This window comes from Cetorhinus maximus, chromosome 6 (assembly GCF_964194155.1).
Source record: "Cetorhinus maximus chromosome 6, sCetMax3.hap1.1, whole genome shotgun sequence".
Lineage (NCBI taxonomy): Eukaryota > Metazoa > Chordata > Chondrichthyes > Lamniformes > Cetorhinidae > Cetorhinus > Cetorhinus maximus.
In genome coordinates, this window is record NC_135884.1 from 73,876,041 (window position 1) to 73,898,729 (window position 22,689).

A 22,689-nucleotide genomic window follows, 5' to 3' on the forward strand; every position below is an offset into this window, starting at 1 on the left:
ACTCTAATGCATTGCTTCACACCCTTTCCATCCAGCCAGACCCACTCCCAACATCTCTACTCCAGCCCTTCAGTGCCCCTGTACCACTCCTTTGCTATCACAATTCGCTATGCTGCTTCCATTCATCAGTTGACTCTTATTTCCCAGCACTTAATCAAAACTGATGTTGAGCAAATTGATGATTTATACTTACTCATAGATTGATTTAAACTGCACATTTTCTTCAGCATTCCCAGACTCCACTGCCCCCACGTTCGCCCTTTGGCATCTAGCCCCCAAACACCATCAGACCATCATCCACATGGTGCACTCCCCTCCTTAATCTAATGCTACAATATCCAACCCTGCTATTACTTCCAGTCCCCTATTCCCTCTTACACATCAATGCTAGACTCCACATCCCAACTTTCTCTGCACCCTAATCCCCAGTCCAACTCTACCTGACTCCCTGACATTCTTTTTATCATGGTACTAGATCACCAGGCCAGTCCCATCCCCCACAGCGCCAGTATCTCTCTCCAGCCTGGTACATTTCAGTTCTCACCTTGCTGCTCCTGGGCTTTTGAAAGTGATAGAATATTTGCATGAGCCACAGAGACAATGGAGACAATGACTTGCATTTACGTGGTGCTTTTACCTTAGTAAAACGTCCCAAAGCACTTCACATGAGCATTATCAGACAATCTGACACCAGGCTATGTATACAATATTAGGAAAGATGACCATAAGTTTTATCAGAGGTTGGTTTTGAGGCGCATCTGAAAGGAGGAGAAACAGGGGTGGAGGCGTTTAGTGACGTAATTCAGAACTTAAGGCCAGGTCAGCTGAAGGTACGGCTACCAATGGTGCAGCAATTAAAACTGGGGATGCGCCGAAGGCCAGAATTGGTGGGGCTCAGGGATCTCGGAGGGTTTTAGGGATAGAGGAGGCTACAGAGGAATGGAGGGGGCAGGCCATACAGGGATTTGAACACAAGATGAAAATTTTAATAACAAAGCATTGCCAGTCCAGGAGCCAATGTAGGTCAGCAAGCACAACCAGCAACAGAGATGGAGAACAAACAAGAGAAAAAGAACTAATCGGGGAACAGAAAATAGCGGTTAAAAGGGATGGGTATTGGTTTTGGTATGTACGCAATGCTACAGGAGATGCCTTAGTCACCTCCACTACTGCAGGAGTAGTAAAAAAGGCATTAGTTGAACATAGTTTAACATTGTTTAGTTGATCTCTTGATTTCTAGTCGAGATGATTCTGTATGGTGACCTCTATTACGGTCAACCTCAACTTGACTGCACAGTTAAAACAAGGTAAGGAATGAGTATGCAATCTTTCTGGCACACATCTGCACCACCAGGGCTGTGTAAACTGAGCTGTGTCAGCCAGTTGCACTGCCAAGCTATTATTAGTGACTGTTGAATCATGCAAGATTAGATGCAGCTACATGGAGAAAGAGGGGGGGGGGAACGCAGGGGAGAGGTGCCATTACACCCTGTCTGCCACCCAGCACTTTGCAATCCTTGAAGGCAAGCACACACAGATCCACTCTCTGAAGAAATCACAAAATGCACAAGTACACTGAGTAACAGAAGCTTATACATCCTGTCACCCAGTCTTTATATCTCACAGACAGGAACAGGCTGTTTGCAACTATAGTGACAGATTTAGGGAACGTTGGCTTCACATTTGTATCATGACATACTGAATGGCATGTAACATTCAGAAATAAACTCACACCAAGCGCTCACAGCCACTTAAAGTCACGTTTCTTCCCCAAGCTAAATTGTAACAATTCTGCCTCTACTTAGGCTACAATTTAATTTGACTCCTGAGATGAGGCCATGTTGTTTGCACTCCTCTCTTTGCGCTGACTCACACTGGGGTACAGTTGACAGGTGCCAATCACCTTCCAGCATGTTACCCAAGTGACCATACTCCACATACAAGCCGAGACAGTATATGGCCTGGCGTTTCAAGCACTGCCAAACCCGTTCTTGTTCTCACTTGCAATCCATGCGCACACCCGCCTGGAAAACAAACATGTACAAGAACCCCGGCCAACTGTTCCCGCCCACAACCTAGAGAAAAGGAGGTCAATTGATGTACCACATCAAATGGTTTCTAACATCTTTGATAGTGCTTTTGCAGCTGTCACTGCAGATCTCAGCTGTCTCAATTAATTGCTTCACTGTTTTAATATTTTCACCACAAAACGCCCCTGAAATCTGTTCCGTTGATCAAGGATGACCAACTTAATTAATAAACTGCAGAAGCATTATTGCTATTACATAAAGCTATCTAGTGTTCATTATGATGCCTAAATATCTTAACTTAGTGAATGAATGACTGCACGTACTCACCCATTTTATTGCCCGACTGCATTCCAGCACCTACACTATAATCAGCTTTCCTGATCCTTACAATAACATAAAGCTGGGATATCGTGGAGCACAATACAAAAACGGCTGTATTACAGAGCACGCAGTCACCAGTTCAGAAGACATTTTACACTGCCTTCAACAGTCAGCAACTTGGGAATGAAAAATGGAGCCACATGAGAAGTGGCCATAAGTGTAGGTGGCACTGTATGTATACACACCTCAGTGTGTCAGCTGATGTAGGTGAAACCTATGTTCCGATGCAAGAGTTGATAGATGCACTTTATTAAACAGGGAGTACCTGGATGTAGCAGCCAGTTGTGCGTTCTCAGAGCTGGGGAAGGCATGGTGGAGGTAGTTGCTGAGGAGCTTATCATTCACAAAACCTGCATCAACAAAAGAAGTGTGTGGAATCAGGCACAGTGTCCTGGATTGTGACAAATACAGACCTAATAGTTTTGCTATTAAAACACATGGATATTCAAACACATTCATTTTAGTTGTGGTGTTCGTATACACTCGTGAATGCAACTGGCTGAAATGCAGTCATGTATTGTGAACCATTCTCCCTTTCCCACCTTTCAGATCCCACATCTCTCAGTTCCTTCGCCTCTGTCGCATCTGTTCTGATGATGCCACTTTCAAAAACAGTTCCTCTGACATGTCTTCCTTAACCGAGGTTTTCCACCCAGGGTGGTTGACAGGGCCCTCAAGCGTGTACGGCCCATCTCCCGCGCATCCGCCCTCACACCTTCCTCTCCCTCCCAGAACAACGATAGGGTCCCCCTTGTCCTCACTTATCACCCCACCAGCCTCCGCATTCAAAGGATCATTCTCTGCCATTTCCACCAACTCCAGCATGATGCCACCACCAAACACATCTTCCCTTCACCCCGCCTGGCGGCATTCAGCAGGGATCGTTCCCTCTGGGACACCCTGGTCCACTCCTCCATCACCCCCTACACCTCAACCCCCTCCCACGGCACCTTCCCATGCAACCGCAGAAGGTGCAACACCTGCCCCTTTACTTCCGCTCTCCTCACCGTCCAAGGGCCCAAACACTCCTTTCAAGTGAAGCAGCATTTCACTTGCACTTCCTTCAATTTAGTCTACTGCATTCGTTGCTTCCAATGCGGTTTCCTCTACATTGGAGAGACCAAACGCAAACTGGGTGACCGCTTTGCGGAACACCTTCAGTCTGTCCGCAAGCATGACCCAGAACTCCCTGTCGCTTGCCATTTCAACACTCCACCCTGCTCTCATGCCCACATGTCCGTCCTTGGCCTGCTGCATTGTTCCAGTGAAGCTCAACGCAAACTGGAGGAACAGCACCTCATCTTCCGACTAGGCACTTTACAGCCTTCCGGACTGAATATTGAGTTCAACAATTTTAGATCATGAACTCTCTCCTCCATCCCCACCCCCTTTCCGATCCCCCCCCCTCCCTTTTCCCCAATAATTTATATAGATTTTTCTTTTCCCACCTATTTCCATTATTTTTAAATGTATTTCCATCCATTGTTTTATCTCTACCATTTAGCCTATTTCAATCCCTTCCCTTCACCCCACCCCCACTAGGGCTATCTGTACCTTGCTTGTCCTGCTTTCTACCCTTAATTAGCACATCCCTTAGATAATATCACCACCTTCAACACCTCTTTGTCCTTTTGTCTATGACATCTTTTGGCTATCTCCACCTATCACTGGCCCTCTATCCAGCTCTACTTGTCCCACCCCCCCCCTTAAACCAGCTTACATTTCACCTCTTTTCTATTTTTCCTTAGTTCTGTTGAAGAGTCATACGTACTCGAAACGTTAACTATGTTCCTCTCCGCAGATGCTGCCAGACCTGCTGAGTTTTTCCAGGTATTTTTATTTTTGTTTTAGATCCCACGTTGTGCTAACAAACATAGGAACAGGAGGAGACCTGACCAGCCTGCTCCAACATTCAGCTGGATCAACTCCATTCACCTGGATTTGATCCAAAACCCTAGATACCCCTACCTAACAAAAATCTATTGACCTCAGTGTCGAAAGTTCCAACTGACCTGCAGCATCCACAGCACTTTGCAGGGGCAAAGAAAGTTTCAGATTTCCACTACCCTTTGTGTGCAAATGTGCTTTTTGATTTTCCTAATTATAAAATTAGAGCCAGGCCATTTATGCCCCCTCTTTCTTGATATTTGAACAATATCGCAAATTATATTTTCCACTGGCAGGATGCTGCTTCGGTCCAAAAAGACATTCTGCCTACCACACTATTCAGCAACGTTGTGTATGTATTTCAGTGCTGATACACTGCCAGGTATGTACGCCCCAATGATTGGCTGATCGAATCAAACAGCATATTCCTTCCCTTGTTCGTAATAGGCAGAATACCGTATTCAACCAGCCCGCACTTGCAAACCCAAAACAAAACATCTACCCTTAGATGGGATTCTGCAATTGGGCAGCACCTGCTGAACAATCCCGAGTGCGCTAACCTGTCAAGCTCATAACATAGTTCATTTACGCTTGCTAGAGGCGACATACATTTATACGCAGGGACTCATTCAAAAGGAATATGTTCAAGCCTTGTGCCATTTTTGAATTACCTGGAGGCTTGGGGAGCCTATAGTTCATTGCTTTCTCCATGGCAATGCCTCAGTCAACCAACCAATCAGCACCCTCTTCGCCTGTAGTATAAACTGTTGTGACTGTCTGAAATTTGACGTCCTTATGTTTGTCCTGATGAGTACAAGACAAAAAGCTTTGGAAACTTGTCTCTCTTTTCTGCAAGATTCAAGTTTTGAACTACTAAGCACCTGCTCAGAAATAAACTTGCAGGACTACATGGATAGAACAAGGGAATAGGACTGAGTGGATTGCTCTACAGAGAGGTGATACTGACTTGATGGGTCGAATAGCCTCGTCCTGTGCCATAATGACTATGACTCCTAGCATCACTTCTGAACCTGTTTCACCATTGTCATCTTGCTGTGCCATCACAGCTTAATTTGAAAGAAGCAGGCACTTCCCTGTTATGGGGAGATTCAGAGGGAGTTACCTTCCTCCATGAGAGGTAGAACGTGCCATAGAAAGAACTAAGAGCAAAGAGGGATAGGATGAAATGGAATTATTTCTTCAAAAAGAAAAAGCAAACCTTCAATGCAAAGAAAAGCTCCCTTATGAATTTAACAAGACTGACTATATTCTACTCCAGGCAGCCACAATGAGACTCTTGTCAATGGAGAGCTCACTGAACTGTCAATAGAGTACTACAAATTGATTGGAGCCATTGGGAGTACTAAATTAAATGCTGACCCTATTTGGCAAGGTCACAATTGATAAAATATTGCACTCAAGTTACAGGAATTGACTGGGAATGCAATAAGGTCACTGAATAATCAGAACATATGGTCAGCCATGTCTGCATTCCTCCTGTTAACAGTCCATCGCTCTAGCTAGCAATGCCAATAAATAAGTGGACCAACTAAATGGGCACAATTACACAGGAGCATAGGAATAAGAGAGATCACTCAGTCCCTCAAGCCTGTTCCTCCATCCAGTAAGACCAAGGCACATCTGCATGCAACCTAACTCCATTTACTTATCTTTTCCCCAATTCCATAACACATTTAGTAAACAAAAATCTATCAATCTCAGATCTCAAATTAACAATTGATTCAGCATTGATTGCTGTTTGCAGAAACCAGTTCTGAACTTCTATCAAACTTTGTATGTAGAAGAGTTTACTCCTGAAAGGCCTGGCTCTCATTTTTAAACTACAGGTAAGCCCCCTGGTCCTAGAGTCCTCAACCAGTGGAAATAGTTTCTCCAGATCAACCCTACTTGTCCCCTTTACTGTTTATTTTGAGAACTCCCATCAAATTGCCCCTTAACCTTCTAAATTCCAGAGGATACAAACCTAGTTTGTGTAATTTCTCCTCATTATTTGATCCTTGGAGTCGAGGTATCAATCTGGTAAATTTAAGCTACATTCCCTCCAAGGCCAATGTATCATTGCTGAGGTGTGGTGCCCAAAACTACTCAAGGTGTGGCCTAACCAGGGCTTTGAATAGCTGAAGCATGGCTTCTAGCCCTTTGTATTCTAGTTTTCTTTATATAAAGGTCAGCATTTAATTCATTTGCCACAGTTTTTCCCAGCCACTTGCCTATTACTATCACTTTTCAATGTTATGCTTCCATCTCCACTGCTTACTATGCCACCTGTGTCTGTGTCATTGGCAAATTTGGATTTGTGGCTTTCTAAACCATCAGCTAACTCATTAATGAATACAGTGAATAGTTGAGGCTCCAACATAGATCCCTGTGGGACACCACTAGTCAGATCCTGCCAATTAGAGTACCTGCAATTATCCCTACTCTGTCTCCTTCACTCAGCCAATTTTCTAACCAGGTCAATTGTTTGCCTTCAATTCCATGGGTTTCAACGTTAGCTAACAATCTCTTATTCAGGACTTGATCAAATAACTCCTGGAAATCGATATAAATAATATCCATAGGCATTCCCCCATCTACTACTTTAGACACCTCTTCAAAAAATTCAATCACGTTCATCAGGCATGACCTATCCTTTATAAATCCATGCTGGCTTTCTATGATCAATTGAAAATTTTCAAGATGTTCAGTCACCCTATGCTTAATTACAGATTTCAATAATTTCCCTACAACAGATTAATTGGTCTACAATTCCATGGTTCCCCACCACCCCTGCTCACTTTTCTTAAATAGCAGCATAACACACAATTTTCCAGTCTAAAGACACAGTTCCTGAATCAAGAGAATTTAGGAAGATTATAATTTATCCATCTACAATGTTCTTACCTGCCTCCTTTAAATCCCTGGGATGTTTAGAGACAAGACCTGGCATTGACACAAATTAAAGTTTGTATGAACTCCAGTGCTTCAGCAGGACTTGCTGCTTTACCTCTCAACTCTTGGATTCTAAACTATTGCCTTCAATTGGAATTTTAATTATCTGCAAAAAGCAAAGGCAGCCTTGGTGCCAGCGTAAGTCAGAAACTGGTGGATGGCTTTGAACAATATCAATAACCCATCCAAGCTGCAAGTGTTGCTTGAAGAGTTCTCTGCCTTCTTACACACAACTTATAACTTGCCCTACATGCTTCTAGCAAATATATACATATTAATCAGTAATAGTCCATACAGGTAACTGTACATAAAAATATGTAAAATATATTAAGAGTCCGTTTACATAAGCATTTTTTATCCACAAATTCCACTCCATCACGATTTTTGATCGCACTTTTTACATCAATATTTGCTATTGAATATGCCTTTGCAATCAGATAGAAATGAGATTTCCCTATGCAAACAAATCCTGATGTCATGCTAGTTGCAGGCTGCAACCTCTAGGGTCAATCATTTACAGTATAGAAGGTGGCCTTTTGGCCCATCGAGTCTATGTTGGCTCTCTGTGGAGCAATCAAGTCAGTCCCATTCCCCGCTCTTTCCCTGCAGTCTTGCAGGTTTATTTCCTTCAAATGCCCATTTAATTTCCTTTTGAAATCATTGTTTCCACTTTCACCACCCTCATTGACAGCAAGTTCCAGATCATTTACCACTCACTGTATAAAAAAGTTCTTCCTCACATTTTTCCCACATCTCTTGTCCAAAACCTTAAATCTGTGTCTCCTAGACCTTGTGCCATCAGCAAAGGGGAAGTTTTTCCTTGCAGACTTATCCAGATCTCTCATAATCCTGTACACCTTAATCAAATCTCCCCTCAATCTCCTTTGCTCCAAGGAGAAGAATACCAGCTTCTTCAACCTAACCTGGTAGGTTAAAATCTCGCATCCCTAGAACCATTCTGGTAAATCTCCTCTGCAACATCTTAAGGGCCCTGACCTCCTTCCCAGAATTGGGTGCAATATTCTAGTTGCAGCCAAACCAGGGCTTTATAAAGGTTTAGCATAACTTGCCTGTTTTTGTACTCAATACCCCTATTTATGAAGATCAAGATCCCATATGTTTCACTAGCCACTCTCTCAATATGTCGTGGCGCCTTCAAAGATATATGCACATGCACCCTCAAGTCCCTCTGTCCCGAAATACTCTTTAGAACTGTGCCATTAAGTCTACAATGCTTCCTCCAATGGATTCTGCCAAAATTCTTCACCTTGCGCTTCTCTGTATTAAATTACATTTACCACTTGTCTGGCTATTCTGCTAGCCTATCCATTGCAGTCAATTTGTTTCATCCATATTGTTTGCCACTCCTCCAAGTATGAGGAGGCACTGCAGCTTCCCTGTATTGTCAGGCACACTATAGGAAAAGTCACAGGAGATCAAAGAATATTGTTTTGAACAACTACAGCTTATGTCTAGTTGCATCGACTCCTCAGGGATCACCCATTGTCCAACCACATCCGTCGACTGAAAGCAAACTCTTTACAGCTATTGCATGCGCTTAACATTCGGCTCCTATCAGACTCAGGTCAGCGTCAGAGAATAAAGATCAAGCCAGCAGCCTCAACACTATCTAACTCCAATTATAATTCAACTGCAGAGAACTGAGCAATTTCCCATAAAAGGAGGCTCCCTCAACTGTGATTCTAATCTCACTTGTGGGGATGGGGAAAGGCGAGAATGGAACTTGAAGATTTACTCAAATGCCACACAATCTAATCCTAGTTCCACCTGCAAAGAATCAACAAGGCACAGATATGGAGTCAGACATGGATACTGTTCACATTGAAGGAACAGGGCCATCAACCCAACCAGCAGACTCCTCACAAGTCAAGCTGATGATTGAAATATATGGCCTTTCACAACTTCTGAATGTCCCAAAGCTCTATCCAGCCAATCAAGTATGTTTGAAATGCATTCACTGCTATAACGTAGGGAATGCTGCAGACAATTTTCATACAGCAAGATCCCACAAATAGAAATGGGATCATTATTGGACAATTTGTTCGAGGGATGATCGTCAGAAGATGAATATTGGGCAGGACACCACGGGGAATACCCCTTCTCTTCACTGAAGTTGTCCATGGGATCTTTTACATTCACCTGCATGGGTAGGCAGGGCCCCAAAAGCCTGTGCCCCAACAACACTACACACCCTCAGTCCTGTACTCTGGGCGGCTCAATTTTCAATCTCTGCTGAACCCTGGAAAGTGAACAGTTCCTGGAAGAATACAGGGAAAATTAAGGCCCCAAAGTGGCAACAGCGCACCTTGGGTTCCTTGATGAAAGACCCCTCAAAAGATAGCAGAAAACAGCAGAGAAGATTGAATTGAGGGAAAGAACACTGGGTCTAACACTAGTATTTTAAACTTAAATAAGGGTAATTACGAGGGCATGAAAACAAAGCTAGCGAAAGTGAACTGGCAATTTAGGTTAAGGGATAGGTCAATAGAGATCCAGTGGCAGACATTTAAGGAGATATTTCAGGATACACAGAATAGATACATTCCAACAAGAAACAAAAATTCCAAGAGGAGGATCCACCATCCGTGGTGAAATAAATAAAGTTAAAGATATTATCAAACTTGAAGAAAAAGCATATAATTGTGCAAAGATGGGCGGTAGGTCAGAAGATTGAACAGAATACAAAAAAAAGCAAAGAATGACTAAAAGATTAATAAGGAGGGAAAAATTAGAGTACGAGAGAAATCTAGCTAGAAATATGAAGACAAGATAGTAAGATTTTCTATAGATATTTTAAAAAGAAAAGAGTTAACAAAGTGAGTATTGGTCCTATTGAAAGTGAGTCTGGGGAATTAATAATGGAAAATAAGGAGATGGCAGATGAATTGAACAGCTATTTTGCATCAGTCTTCACTATTGAGGATACAAGTAACATCCCAGAAATAGCTGTAAATCAGGAATTGGAAGGGAGGAAGGAACTCAAGAAAATTACAATCACAAGGGAAGTGGTACTGAGCAAATCATTGAAACAGCAGGTTGACAAGTCTCCAGGTCCTGATGGATTTCATCCTAAGGTCTTAAAAGAAGTGGCTAGTGAGATAGTTGATGCATTGGTTTTAATATTCCAAAATTCACTAGATTCAGGGAAGGCTCCATTAGATTGGAAAATAGCAAATATAACTCCTTTATTCAAAAAGGGAGGGAGACAGAAAGCAGGAAACTACAGGCCAGTTAGCTTAACATCTGTTATAGGGAAGATGTTAGAAGCTATTATTAAGTCGTTATAACAGGACACTTAGATAAATTCAAGGTAATCAGGCAGAGTCAGCAATGGCTTTGTGGAAGGGAAATCATGTTTAACCAATTTATTGGAGTTCTTTGAAGAAGTAACAGGTGCTGTGGATAAAGAGGAACCGGTGGGTGTGCTATACTTAAATTTTTAGAAGGCATTTGATAAGGTGCCACATCAAAGGTTATTGCAGAAAATAAAAGCTCATGGTGTAGGGGTAACAGATTGGTATGATTGAAGATTGGCTAGCTAACAGGAAACTGAAGGCATAAATGACTCATTTTCTGATTGACAGGTATGTAACGAGTGGTGTGCCATATAATCAATGCTGGGGCCTCAACTCTTTACACTTTATATAAATGATGTGGATGAAGGGGCAGATGGTATGGTTACTAAATTTGCTGATGTCACATAGGTAAACTAAGTTGAGAAGAGGGTGTAAGGAGGCTACAAAAGGCTATGGATAGGTTAAGTGACTGGGCAAAGATCTAGCAAATGGGGTACAATGTAGAAAAATGAGAGATTGTCCATTTTGGCACGGCGAATAAAAAAAAGAGGCATATTATCTAAACAGTGAGAGGTTGTAGAGCTCTGAGATTGAGAGGTAACTGGGTGTCCGACTGCATGAATTGCAAAAGGTTAGTATGCAGGTGCAGCAAATAATTAGCAAAGCTAATAGTGTGACCGCCTCCTCTTCACCATGGACGTCTAATCCCTCTACACCTCCATCCCCCACCGGGATGGTCTGAGGTCTCTCCGCTTCTTCCTCGAACAGAGGCCCGAACAATCCCCATCCACTACCACTCTCCTTCGTCTGGCTGAACTTGTTCTCTCACTGAACAATTTCTCCTTAAACTCGTCTCACTTCCTCCAAATAAAAGGTGTGGCTATGGGTACCCGCATGGGCCCCAGTTATGCCTGTCTCTTTATGGGGTATGTGGAACATTTCTTGCTCCAGTCCTACTCAGGCCCCCCTCCCACAACTCTTTCTCCGGTGCATCGATGACTGCTTCAGTGCCGCTTCATGCTCTCGTTTGGACCTGGAAAAATTTATTAATTTTGCTTCCAATTTCTACCCCTCCATCATTTTCACATGGTCCATCACTGACACTTCCCTTCCCTTCCTTGACCTTTCTGTCTCAATTTCTGGTGATAGACTGTCCATCAATATTCATTTCAAGCCTACCGACTCCCACAGCTACTTCGACTACAGCTCCTCACATGCTTCCTGTAAGGACTCTATCCCATTCTCTCAGTTCCTTCGTCTCCGTCGCATCTGTTCTGATGGTGTCACTTTCCAAAATGGTTCCTCTGACATGTCTTCCTTAACCGAGGTTTTCCACCCACGGTGGTGGACAGGGCCCTCAACCGTGTCCGGCCCATCTCCCACGCATCCGCCCTCACACCTTCCTCTCCCTCCCAGAACCATGATAGGATCCCCCTTGTCCTCACTTATCATCCTACCAGCCTCCGCATTCAAAGGATCATCTTCCGCCATTTCCGCCAACTCCGGCATGATGCCACCACCAAACACATCTACCCTTCACCCCCCCGGTGGCATTCCGCAGGGATCGTTCCCTCCGGGACAACCTGGTCCACTCCTCCATCATCCCCTACACCTCAACCCCCTCCCACGGCACCTTCCCATGCAACCACAGAAGGTGCAACACCTGCCCCTTTACTTCGCCCTCCTCACCGTCCAAGGGCCCAAACACTCCTTTCAAGTGAAGCAGCATTTCATTTGTACTTCCCTCAACTTAATCTACTGCATTCGCTGCTCCCAATGCAGTCTCCTCTACATTGGAGAGACCAAACGCAGACTGGGTGACCGCTTTGCGGAACACCTTTGGTCTGTCCACAAGCATGACCCAGACCTCCCTGTCGCTTGCCATTTCAACACACCACCCTGCTCTCATGTCCACATGTCCGTCCTTGGCCTGCTGTAATGTTCCAGTGAAGGTCAACGCAAACTGGAGGAACAGCACCTCATCTCCCGACTAGGCACTTTACAGACTGCCGGACTTAATATTGAGTTCAACAACTTCAGATCATGAACCCTCTCCTCCATCCCCACCCCCTTTCCGATCCCCCTTTTTCTAATCATTTATATTTTTTAAATATATTTTTCTTTTCCCACCTATTCCATTTTTAAATGTATTCCCATCCATTGTTTCATCTCCACCTTTTAGCCGATTTCGATCCCTCCCCCCCCCACCCCACCAGGGCTATCTGTCACTTGCTCGTCCTGCTTAATGTCACCATTAGCACATTTCTTAGCTAATATCACCACTATCAACACCCCTTTGTCCTTTTGTCTATGCCATCTTTGGCAATCTCTTCTTTGCCTCCACCTATCACTGGCCCTCTATCCAGCTCTACCTGTCCCACCCCCCTCAATCAGCTTATATTTCACCATTTCTGTATTTCTTTAGTTCTAATGAAGAATCATATGGACTTGAAACGTTAACTGTATTCCTCTCCGCATATGCTGTCAGACCTGCTGAGTTTTTCCAGCTATTTTTATTTTTGTTTCAGATTTCCAGCATCCACAGTATTTTGCTTTCATCTTAGTTTTTAATTGACTGCCAATTCTCGTCCAGGAATGCCTACCTTGAAGAAGTACTGCACTACTCTCCGACAGGATTTCCGCTTGTTTCTTTTGCCCTGTTCACCTTCATTGCTTTCCATTTCTCTCCTGATGTTTGACAAGGTGTTTACTAAAACTCGCTTTCACAGCCATATTTGCTTCCTCAGTGGTTGTCTCCGTCTCCGACTCACCCCACGTGGATTCCAACTGAAGTTCCATCCCTCGTGTTTCGAACCCACCCAGGATTACAGTTATCTCCGGGACATACAGCGCTCCTCGGACTGCTGTTCTCGTCACATCCTGAGATCCACACTCAGTGCCATGTGCCGCCATATGAACACACTCGACCTCTCCCTCCAGCAGCACCGACTCACCCTATCTCTAAGCTGTCCTTGCCGCCAGTTTCATTTTATTCTTCGTCTCATCCGATGCCTCAACAAGAAACTTTGTCTCTTTCTTTCAGGTGCAAAGGAACGCAAGCTCCAACAACTCATCAACACCAACACCCATTCAGGGCCCTCCGCCCCTGCCCGTCCCTCTGACCCCATCCTATCTTCCAATCCCAGCCCCGGCCGTGTATTCACCATACCCCCTGACCTTCCCCTCTCTGATGCTGAACGTTCAGTACTCAGCAAAGGACTCAGTTTCACACCCTTGCGCCCTCACCTCAATGAATTTCAGGCTCAGCACAATGCTGAACTCTTCCTCCACCGCCTTCGTCTCCGTGCTCACTTCTTTGGGCAGGAGTCCTCTCCCCGTTCAACGGATCCTTTTATCTGCATCCAATATTCTCCCTCCACCTGGACCCCTCCATCTGGATTCTTACCTGCTCTTGATCTTTTCATTGAGAACTGTCGGCGTGACATCAGTCGTCTCAATTTCTCTGCTCCTCTCAACCACTCTAATCTTTCTGAACTTGCCGCACGCCGTTCTCTCAGGTCCAACCCTGACTTTGTCATCAAACCTGCTGACAAGGGTGGTGCTGTTTTTGTCTGGCGCACTGACCTCTACCTCGCAGAAGCTGAGCGTCAACTCGCAGATACTTCCTCCTACCTCCCCCTGGACTATGACCCCACCATTGAACATCAAGCCATTGTTTCCAGGACTGTCACTGACCTCATCTCCTCTGGAGATCTTCCCTACACAGCTTTCAACCTCATGGTCTCCCATCCTCGGACGGCCCATTTCTACCTCCTACCCAAAATCCACAAACAGGACTGTACCGGCAGACCGATCGTGTCAGCTTGTTCCTGCCCCACGAAACTCATTTCTTGCTATCTTGTCTCCATTCTCTCTCCCCTTGTCCAGTCTCTTCCCACCTACATCCGCGATTTCTCTGATGCCCTACATCATATCAACAATTTCCAGTTGCCTGGCCCCAACCGCCTCCTCTTCACCATGGACTTCTAATCCCTCTACACCTCCATCGTCCACCGGGATGGTCTGAGGTCTCTCCGCTTCTTCCTCGAACAGAGGCCCGAACAATCCCCATCCACTACCACTCACCTCCGTCTGGCTGAACTTGTTCTCTCACTGAACAATTTCTCCTTAAACTCGTCTCACTTCCTCCAAATAAAAGGTGTGGCTATGGGTACCCGCATGGGCCCCAGTTATGCCTGTCTCTTTATGGGGTATGTGGAACATTCCTTGCTCCAGTCCTACTCAGGCCCCCCTCCCACAACTCTTTCTCCGGTGCATCGATGACTGCTTCAGTGCCGCTTCATGCTCTCGTTTGGACCTGGAAAAATTTATGAATTTTGCTTCCAATTTCTACCCCTCCATCATTTTCACATGGTCCATCACTGACACTTCCCTTCCTTGACCTCTCTGTCTCAATTTCTGGTGATAGGCTGTCCACCAATATTCATTACAAGCCTATCGACTCCCACAGCTACCTCGGCTACAGCTCCTCACACCCCGCTTCCTGTAAGGACTCCATCCCATTCTCTCAGTTCCTTCGTCTCCGTCGCATCTGTTCTGATGGTGCCACTTTCCACAACAGTTCCTCTGACATATCTTCCTTCTTCCTTAACTGAGGTTTTCCACCCACAGTGGTTGACAGGGCCCTCAACCATGTCTGGCCCATCTCCCGTGCATCCGCCCTCACACCTTCCTCTCCCTCCCAGAACCATGATAGGATCCCCCTTGTCCTCACTTATCACCCTACCAGCCTCCGCATTCAAAAGATCATCCTCTGCCAACTCCAGCATGATGCCACCACCAAACACATCTTCCCTTCACCCCCCCACCCCCCAGCGGCATTCCGCAGGGATCGTTCCCTCCGGGACAACCTGGTCCACTCCTCCATCATCCCCTACACCTCAACCCCCTCCCATGGCACCTTCCCATGCAACCGCAGAAGGTGCAACACCTGCCCCTTTACTTTCCCCCTCCAAGGGCCCAAACACTCCTTTCAAGTGAAGCAGCATTTCACTTGCACTTCCCTCAATTTAATCTACTGCATTCGCTGCTCCCAATGCAGTCTCCTCTACATTGGAGAGACCAAACGCAGACTGGGTGACTGCTTTGCAGAACACCTTCGGTCTGTCCGCAAGCATGACCCAGACTTCCCTGTCGCTTGCCATTTCAACACACCACCCTGCTCTCATGTCCACATGTCCGTCCTTGGCCTGCTGCAATGTTCCAGTGAAGTTCAACGCAAACTGGAGCAACAGCACCTCATCTTCCGACTAGGCACTTTACAGACTGCCGGACTTAATATTGAGTTCAACAACTTCAGATCATGAACCCTCTCCTCCATCCCCACCCCCTTTCCGATCCCCCTTTTTCTAATCATTTATATATTTTAAATATATTTTTCTTTTCCCACCTATTCCCATTATTTTTAAATGTATTCCCATCCATTGTTTCATCTCCACCTTTTAGCCGATTTCGATCCCTCACCCCCCAACCCTCCCCCGCCCTCCCCCCACCCCACTAGGGCTATCTGTCACTTGCTCGTCCTGCTTAATGTCACCATTAGCACATTTCTTAGCTAATATCACCACTGTCAACACCCCTTTGTCCTTTTGTCTGACATCTTTGGCAATCTCTTCTTTGCCTCCACCTATCACTAGCCCTCTATCCAGTTCTACCTGCCCCACCCCCCTCAGCCAGTTTATATTTCACCTCATTTCTACTTTTCCTCAGTTCAAATGAAGAATCATATGGACTCGAAACGTTAACTGTATTCCTCTCCACAGGTGCTGTCAGACCTGCTGAGTTTTTCCAGCTATTTTTATTTTTGTTTCAGATTTCCAGCATCCATAGTATTTTGCTTTCATCTTAGTGTTTAATTGACTACCAATTCTCTTCCAGAAATGCCTACCTTGAAGAAGTACTGCTCTACTCTCTGACAGGATTTCCGCTTGTTTCTTTTGCTCTGTTCACCTTCATTGCTTTCCATTTCTCTCCAGCTCTACCTGTCCCACCCCCCTCAACCAGCTTATATTTCAGCTCATTTCTATTTTTCCTGTTCTGATGAAGAGTCATTCGGACTCGAAACGTTAACTGTATTCCTCTCTGCAGATGCTGTCAGACCTGCTGAGTTTTTCCAGCTATTCTTATTTTTGTTTCAGATTTCCAGCAGCTGCGGTATTTTGCTTTTATCTAATAGTGTTATCGTCTATTGCGAGGGGTATTGAATTCAAGAGTAGGGGAGGTTGTGCTTCAGCTATTCAGTTATAGGGCATTGGTGAGATCACATCTGTAGTACTGTATACAGTATTAGTCACCTTATTTAAGGAAAGCTATAAATACATTAGGAACAGTTTGGATAAGGATGGAAGCAGTTTAGAGAAGGTTTACCAGGCTAAAACCTGGAATGGGTGGGTTGTCTTAAGAGATAGGCTGGACAGGCTAGGCTTGTATCCACTGGAGTTTAGAAGAGTAAGAGGCGACTTGATTGAAACATACAAGATCCTGAGGGGACTTGACAGGGTGGATGCGGAAAGGATGTTCCCCTTGCAGAAGAATCTAGAACTAGGGGGTCACTATTTCAAAATAAGGGGTCACTCATTTAGGACAGATGAGGAAAAATTTTATCTCAGAGGGTTGTGAAACTTTGGAATTCTCTTCCTCAAAAGGTGGTTGAGGCTGGGTCCTTGAATATCTTTAACGCAGAGTTGGATAGATTCTTGATGAGCAAGGGGGTGAAAGGTTATTGGGGGCACACAGCAATATGAGGTTAAAATCAGATCAACCATGATCTTTTTGAATGGCGGAGCGGGCTTGAGGGGCTGAATGGCCTACTCCTGCTCCTAATTCGTACGTTCAACTTCATGTACTCAAGCCAAAAAGCGCTGGGAACTCCTAAACCGCCTGGAAGCAGTTGAGCAACAACCAGCAGCCCAGAATCAAAGCTGACACCATCGCTTCACAACTCCTAAAAAGCTCAAAAGATATCAGCCAGTAGGGAAGATAAGCAGACAGCAGAAACAGCCCTGTTTCAGTCTCTCAAGACTGTGCCAGAGCAGACTTCTCAAGACCTTAAATACAAGAGAAAGTGGACATTGCCCTGATGATAACCAAGTCAGGCAAAGCAGGGGACAATGAAATTTACTCAGAATTCCCAAAGAACATCAGGCCACACGGACTGAAGGGGCTAGCAAATCTGTTTACCAACATCCATTATACAGGCACCAATCCAAGATAGTGATCATTGCCAAACCAGGGAAACAATTTGCTGACCCGCGCAGCCACCACCCCATCCCCCTGCTCAGTAAAATACTAGAACTGTCATTGGAATGCCTCCTGCTAAGTAAGACTCAGTCCCACCTTGGAATCAGCAATGCCCCACAATAGACAGGCTTTTGCACAGGCCGTAACTGCTCCAAGCAGGTCCTGACACTGACCTTGCATATTAAGGCCGGTTTCCAGAAAGACCCGAAGACAGGAACCACCTTTGTTGACTTATCCTATGCCTATGATAGTGTATGGTGCACAGGCACGCTGCTGAAACACTCCAAGATCATCTGCTGCCTGAAAACCCTACAACTAATCAACTTCATGATCAGCAACAGTTGTGTGTGCACCTTGGAGATCAAATCAGCCGTCTACTCATAACCAACGAGGTGTCAGCTGTGGCTCAGTTCATAGCACCCTCACCTTTGAGTCAGAAGGTTGTGGGTTCATGTCCCACTGCCGGAAACCAAGAACTGTGAATGTACTCGAAAGAGTTACATGCGATCTGTTGATAACTCGAAAGAGTTACACATAACCAACGAGGTGTCAGCTGTAGCTCAGTTCATAGCACCCTCACCTTTGAGTCAGAAGGTTGTGGGTTCATGTCCCACTCCAGGACTAAATAAATAAATAAAAGTCAAGAACTGTGAATGTACTCGAAAGAGTTACACATAACCAACAACAGGCTTCTAGAGAGATCAGTCCTCGCACTGGCCCTCTTCAATATATATACCAGTGACCTCCCTCCCACAAAGTCACAGCTCTTCACACGCACTGACGATTTGGCCCTGGCTTTCTAGGCTAAAGAGCTCCAGGACAGTGAGAAAACACTCACTGAAGATCTATGCTCTTTGGAAGCATATTTCAGAAAATGGAGACTCTGGCCAAATGCTGCCAAGACTATTGTTTCAGCCTTCCTCCGAATAACTCAAAGGTCAGGAAAGAACTTCATGTCCAGTTCTGTGGCCGAACACTCGCCCATGACCCAATGTCAAAATATCTTGGCGTCACTCGTGACCGTACATTGACCTACCGGCAACACCTCCAGAACGCAGGAGCCAAGGTCAAGATGAGTGAATCTCATGTGAAAACTGGCAGGTACTGCCTGGGGCAGAAGAGCCAACACACTACGCACTGCTTCACTCGCCCTGGTCTGCCTAACAGCAGAGTACTGCTGTCAACCTGGCTCAGGAGCTGCGCACAAACGTGGAAGATATACACTTCCAGGAAGTCATCAGGATTCTTTCTGGGATGTTAAGGCAACACAATGTGAGTGACTGCCTGTGAGTGTACATATTGAACCTCCTGTTGTTCACAGGGAACAAAGACCACCATCGGGTGACAGCTAACAAGGCCTCAAAAAAAAACCCCACGCACTTGCCTGAAATCCCGTGGCCCCTACTGGAACGCAGTCCACATCCTACAAACTGACGACAGCTCCATCTCTCGATGGCACACCTCCTGGTGACTGCAAACGTAACTAACCCGAGTGGTGAAGTCCCAGGTTTCAACCTTTTATGGAAAATCTGGAAAACTCTCAACCTCTTGAGGATGGCCCAGGGAAGATGTGACCAGCTGCGCCACATGTGGAACATGAGGAACAGCTCAAATTGTGACCATGGCCATCCAGGTCACACCATCGCCCCCATACTCACATACTGAACTCCTGCCCAGAGAGATCCATTCCTGGTGGCATCACAACCATTCACACTGTGTCAGCTGAAGCTGTTGGCTGGATTGCTAAACTTGATATCAAACTATAACTGCTTCCCCTGCCAAAAAACATACTGTACTGACAATCTAGATTATGTGGGATTTGAATGCATGATCTTTGCTCATAGAGAAGAGGGCGTTTGCACTGAGTCAGGGGCTGACACCAATTAGGTTTTGGTCGTACAGAAACGCAAACACAACTCCCATTAATGTGGGATTTCAATGAATTCCACCAAGCCAGCTGAACTATAATATCCTAATACTGAAATAGGATGGAAATCCTCCTTCCCATCCTGACCTTTGAGTTGTGCAGCTTCACAGGACATAGCTGTCATCCAGGCAGCAGCCATCTGATGGTTTAAATCTCCATTCCTTAAGGTTATTTTAAAACTTTCACAACACAAGGTATTTTTCTTTTCAAACTATCAATATAAATGAAGGTGGGATATTCAAACACATATTCCAATTAGCATCACTCAGGCTGTTTCAACCTTCTACACTGTCAGTGATACGGACATACCTGTGACCTTTGGTTTTTCTGTGTCAGAGGTCAGCCGATAACTTCTCCTGGAGTAGGATGTGCTGGTGCCTTTAGATGTCATTTTCCACTTCGGTGTCTCTATAACTCAAATCTGTGAGAAAAAATTTTACATAAGCAACAGCTTCAATATTCCCACTCCATGTTTTGAGATAGGTGCAGTCATCTAGTACAGCGTGAGCTTGGCATGTGGCTGAGGAAGATGTTGAATAGTGCAAGGCGGCTATTTCAAAGGCCCACACACCTTTGACCTGCTGCACAGTAAATGGGGGTAGAGGACTAAACATCCGTTGAAAAGAGAATTGGCAAAAACAGAAGTGAAAACAACACAGCGAGTGAAAGCAAAGAAAATCTGAGAATTAGTCCACTACTAAATTAGCAAGAGAAGAATTGTAGGAACTAAATTTCTGTGATTGCCTCAGTTTAATGTGAAGGCTATTCCAAATTCAGTTGCGGTGAGGGAGCTCAAAGAATCCAATTCTTTAGAACTTAACAGCCAATGATACCCTGTTCTGCAAAGAACCAAAACATGAAAGATAATGCACAATAGAAAGGGGTCGGTCTCTCTTTCCCCACCCCTCCCACAGTCTCCCTCTCTTCCACACTCCCCAGGTCTCCTCCTCCCCACCTCCACACCTTCATGTCTACCTATCCACTCAATCGCCACCCCCTCAGGTCTCCATCTTGCCCCCCCTCCAATGCCCCCCGGTCTCCCTCTTGCTCCCCCCAGGTCAAACCCTCTTGCCGCCCTCCAGGTCAAACCCTCTTGTCCCCCTAGTCTCCCTCTTGCCCCCCTCCAACCTCGCCCAGGTCACGCTCTTGTCCCCCTCCAATCTCTCTCTTGCCCCCCCACCCTCCCGGTCACCCTCTTGCGCCGCACCCAACACCCTCCAGGTCTCCCTTTTGGGACCCTCTAAATCTCCCTCTTGGCCCCCTCCAAGCACCCCCACCCCCCTCCCCAGGTTTCCATTTTGTCCACCCCCAACCGCCCTCAGGTCACCCACTTGCCCCCCTCCAAGCCCACCCTCCTAACCCCCTCTGACCTCCCCCTCAGGTCTCAATCTTGCTCCCCTCCTACCCTACCACCCAGTCTCCCTCTTGCCCCTTCCAGCACTCCACCCAATCTCCCTCTTGCCTCTCTCCCTCCATGCCCCCTCACCCGGTCTCGCTCTTGCCCCCCTCCACTCCAACCCCTCCCCCCCCAGCCGCCCTCTTGCCCCCTTCACACAGCCCCCGCCCTAGTTTCCCCCTTGCCCCCCCCCACACACCCCCACCCAGTCTCCATCTTGGCCCCCCCCTCCACACCCACCCCCAAACCCGGTCACCATCTTGCCCCCCGCCACACCCAGTCTCCCTCTTGCCCCCTTCACCGAGTCGTCCACTCCAGTTTCCCTCTTGCCCCCTTCAGATAACCCCCGGTCTCCCTCCTGCCCCCCCCCCCCCCCCACATCCCCCACCTGGTCTCTCTCTTGCCCCCCTCCACTCCAACCACCCCCAGTTGCCCTCTTGCCTCCTTCACACAGCCCCCCATCCCAGACTCCCTCTTACCCCCTCCAGATACTCCCCCGGTCTCCCTCTTGCTCCCCCCCCCCAACACGGTCTCTATCTTACTCTCCTCCACATCCCTCCACCCGGTCTCCCTCTTGCCCCCTCTCTACACCCCCCACCCAGTCTCCATTTTGCCCTCCCTCCATTCAGTCACCCTCTTGCCCCCTTCACACAACCAACCCACTGCTGCCCCCCTCCACCCGCACCCCGGTTTCCCTCTTGCTCCCTCCAGGTCCATCCGTCCCCCGGTCTCCCTCTTGCCGCCCCTCCACGCCCATCTCCCCCTTGCCTCCCATCTCCCTCTTGCTCCCCACCGCGCACCCCATCTCCCTCTTGCCCCCCTCCGCACCACCCCCATCTCCCTCTTGACCCCCCTCCGCACCACCCCCCATCTCCTCTTGCCCCCCCTCCGCACCACCCCCATCTCCCTCTTGCCCCCTTCCTCACACCCCCACCCCGGTTTGCCTCTTGCACACTCCAAACCACCAATCTCCCCCTCCTACCATCCCCTCCGGCCAGGTCTCCCTCCACCTCTCTACCCCACCCTCCTCAGGTCCCTCTAACCTCCCCCCCCACTCCCCGAGTCTCCCACTCCTCCCCCGCGCGGCTCTGGTCTCACCCTCTCTCCCCACAGCAGCCCCTCCCCTCGCTCCAGGTCTCTCTCTCTCTCTTTCTGGGATCCCCGGGCCCTCACTCACCGGGTCGGTGCTGCTCCTGCCGCTCTCGAATCCGGACAGCTCGGATTCCCCCCGCCCTCGTTCCCCGGGTAACGCTCTCTCTCCCCGCGGCCTCCTCCAACTCACGGCGCCGCCGCCATCTTCACCCGGGATTCAAAACCCGCCCCGAACCCGCGGAACGCATGCGCGCCCTCAGGCCGGACCTCATACCCCGCCCCCTCCCCCACCCTCATACCCCGCCCCGCCCCGCCCCGCCCCCTCACCATCAAACCCCGCCCCCTCCCACTCCCCAAACCCCGCCCCCTCCACCTCCCCATCCCCCTCCACCTCCCCATCCCCCGCCCCCTCCCTCAAACCCCACCCCCACCCTCATACCCCGCCCC

At 47.0% G+C, this 22,689-nt stretch overlaps 1 protein-coding gene across 1 annotated transcript in view; it reads right to left on the minus strand.

Moving 5' to 3' along the window:
• Window positions 1-22,466, minus strand: part of rnf123 (ring finger protein 123) — a 440,342-nt gene extending 417,876 nt beyond the window's left edge. Inside the window, exons 1-3 of the mRNA XM_078543856.1 lie at window positions 22,328-22,466; window positions 20,064-20,175; window positions 2,677-2,761 (exon numbers count right to left, since the gene is read on the minus strand). Coding sequence (XP_078399982.1) covers window positions 2,677-2,761; window positions 20,064-20,145 — 167 coding nt within the window. The 5' untranslated portion in view covers window positions 20,146-20,175; window positions 22,328-22,466. The remainder of the gene's footprint in view (window positions 1-2,676; window positions 2,762-20,063; window positions 20,176-22,327) is intronic.
• Between the last annotated feature and the right edge of the window lie 223 nt (window positions 22,467-22,689).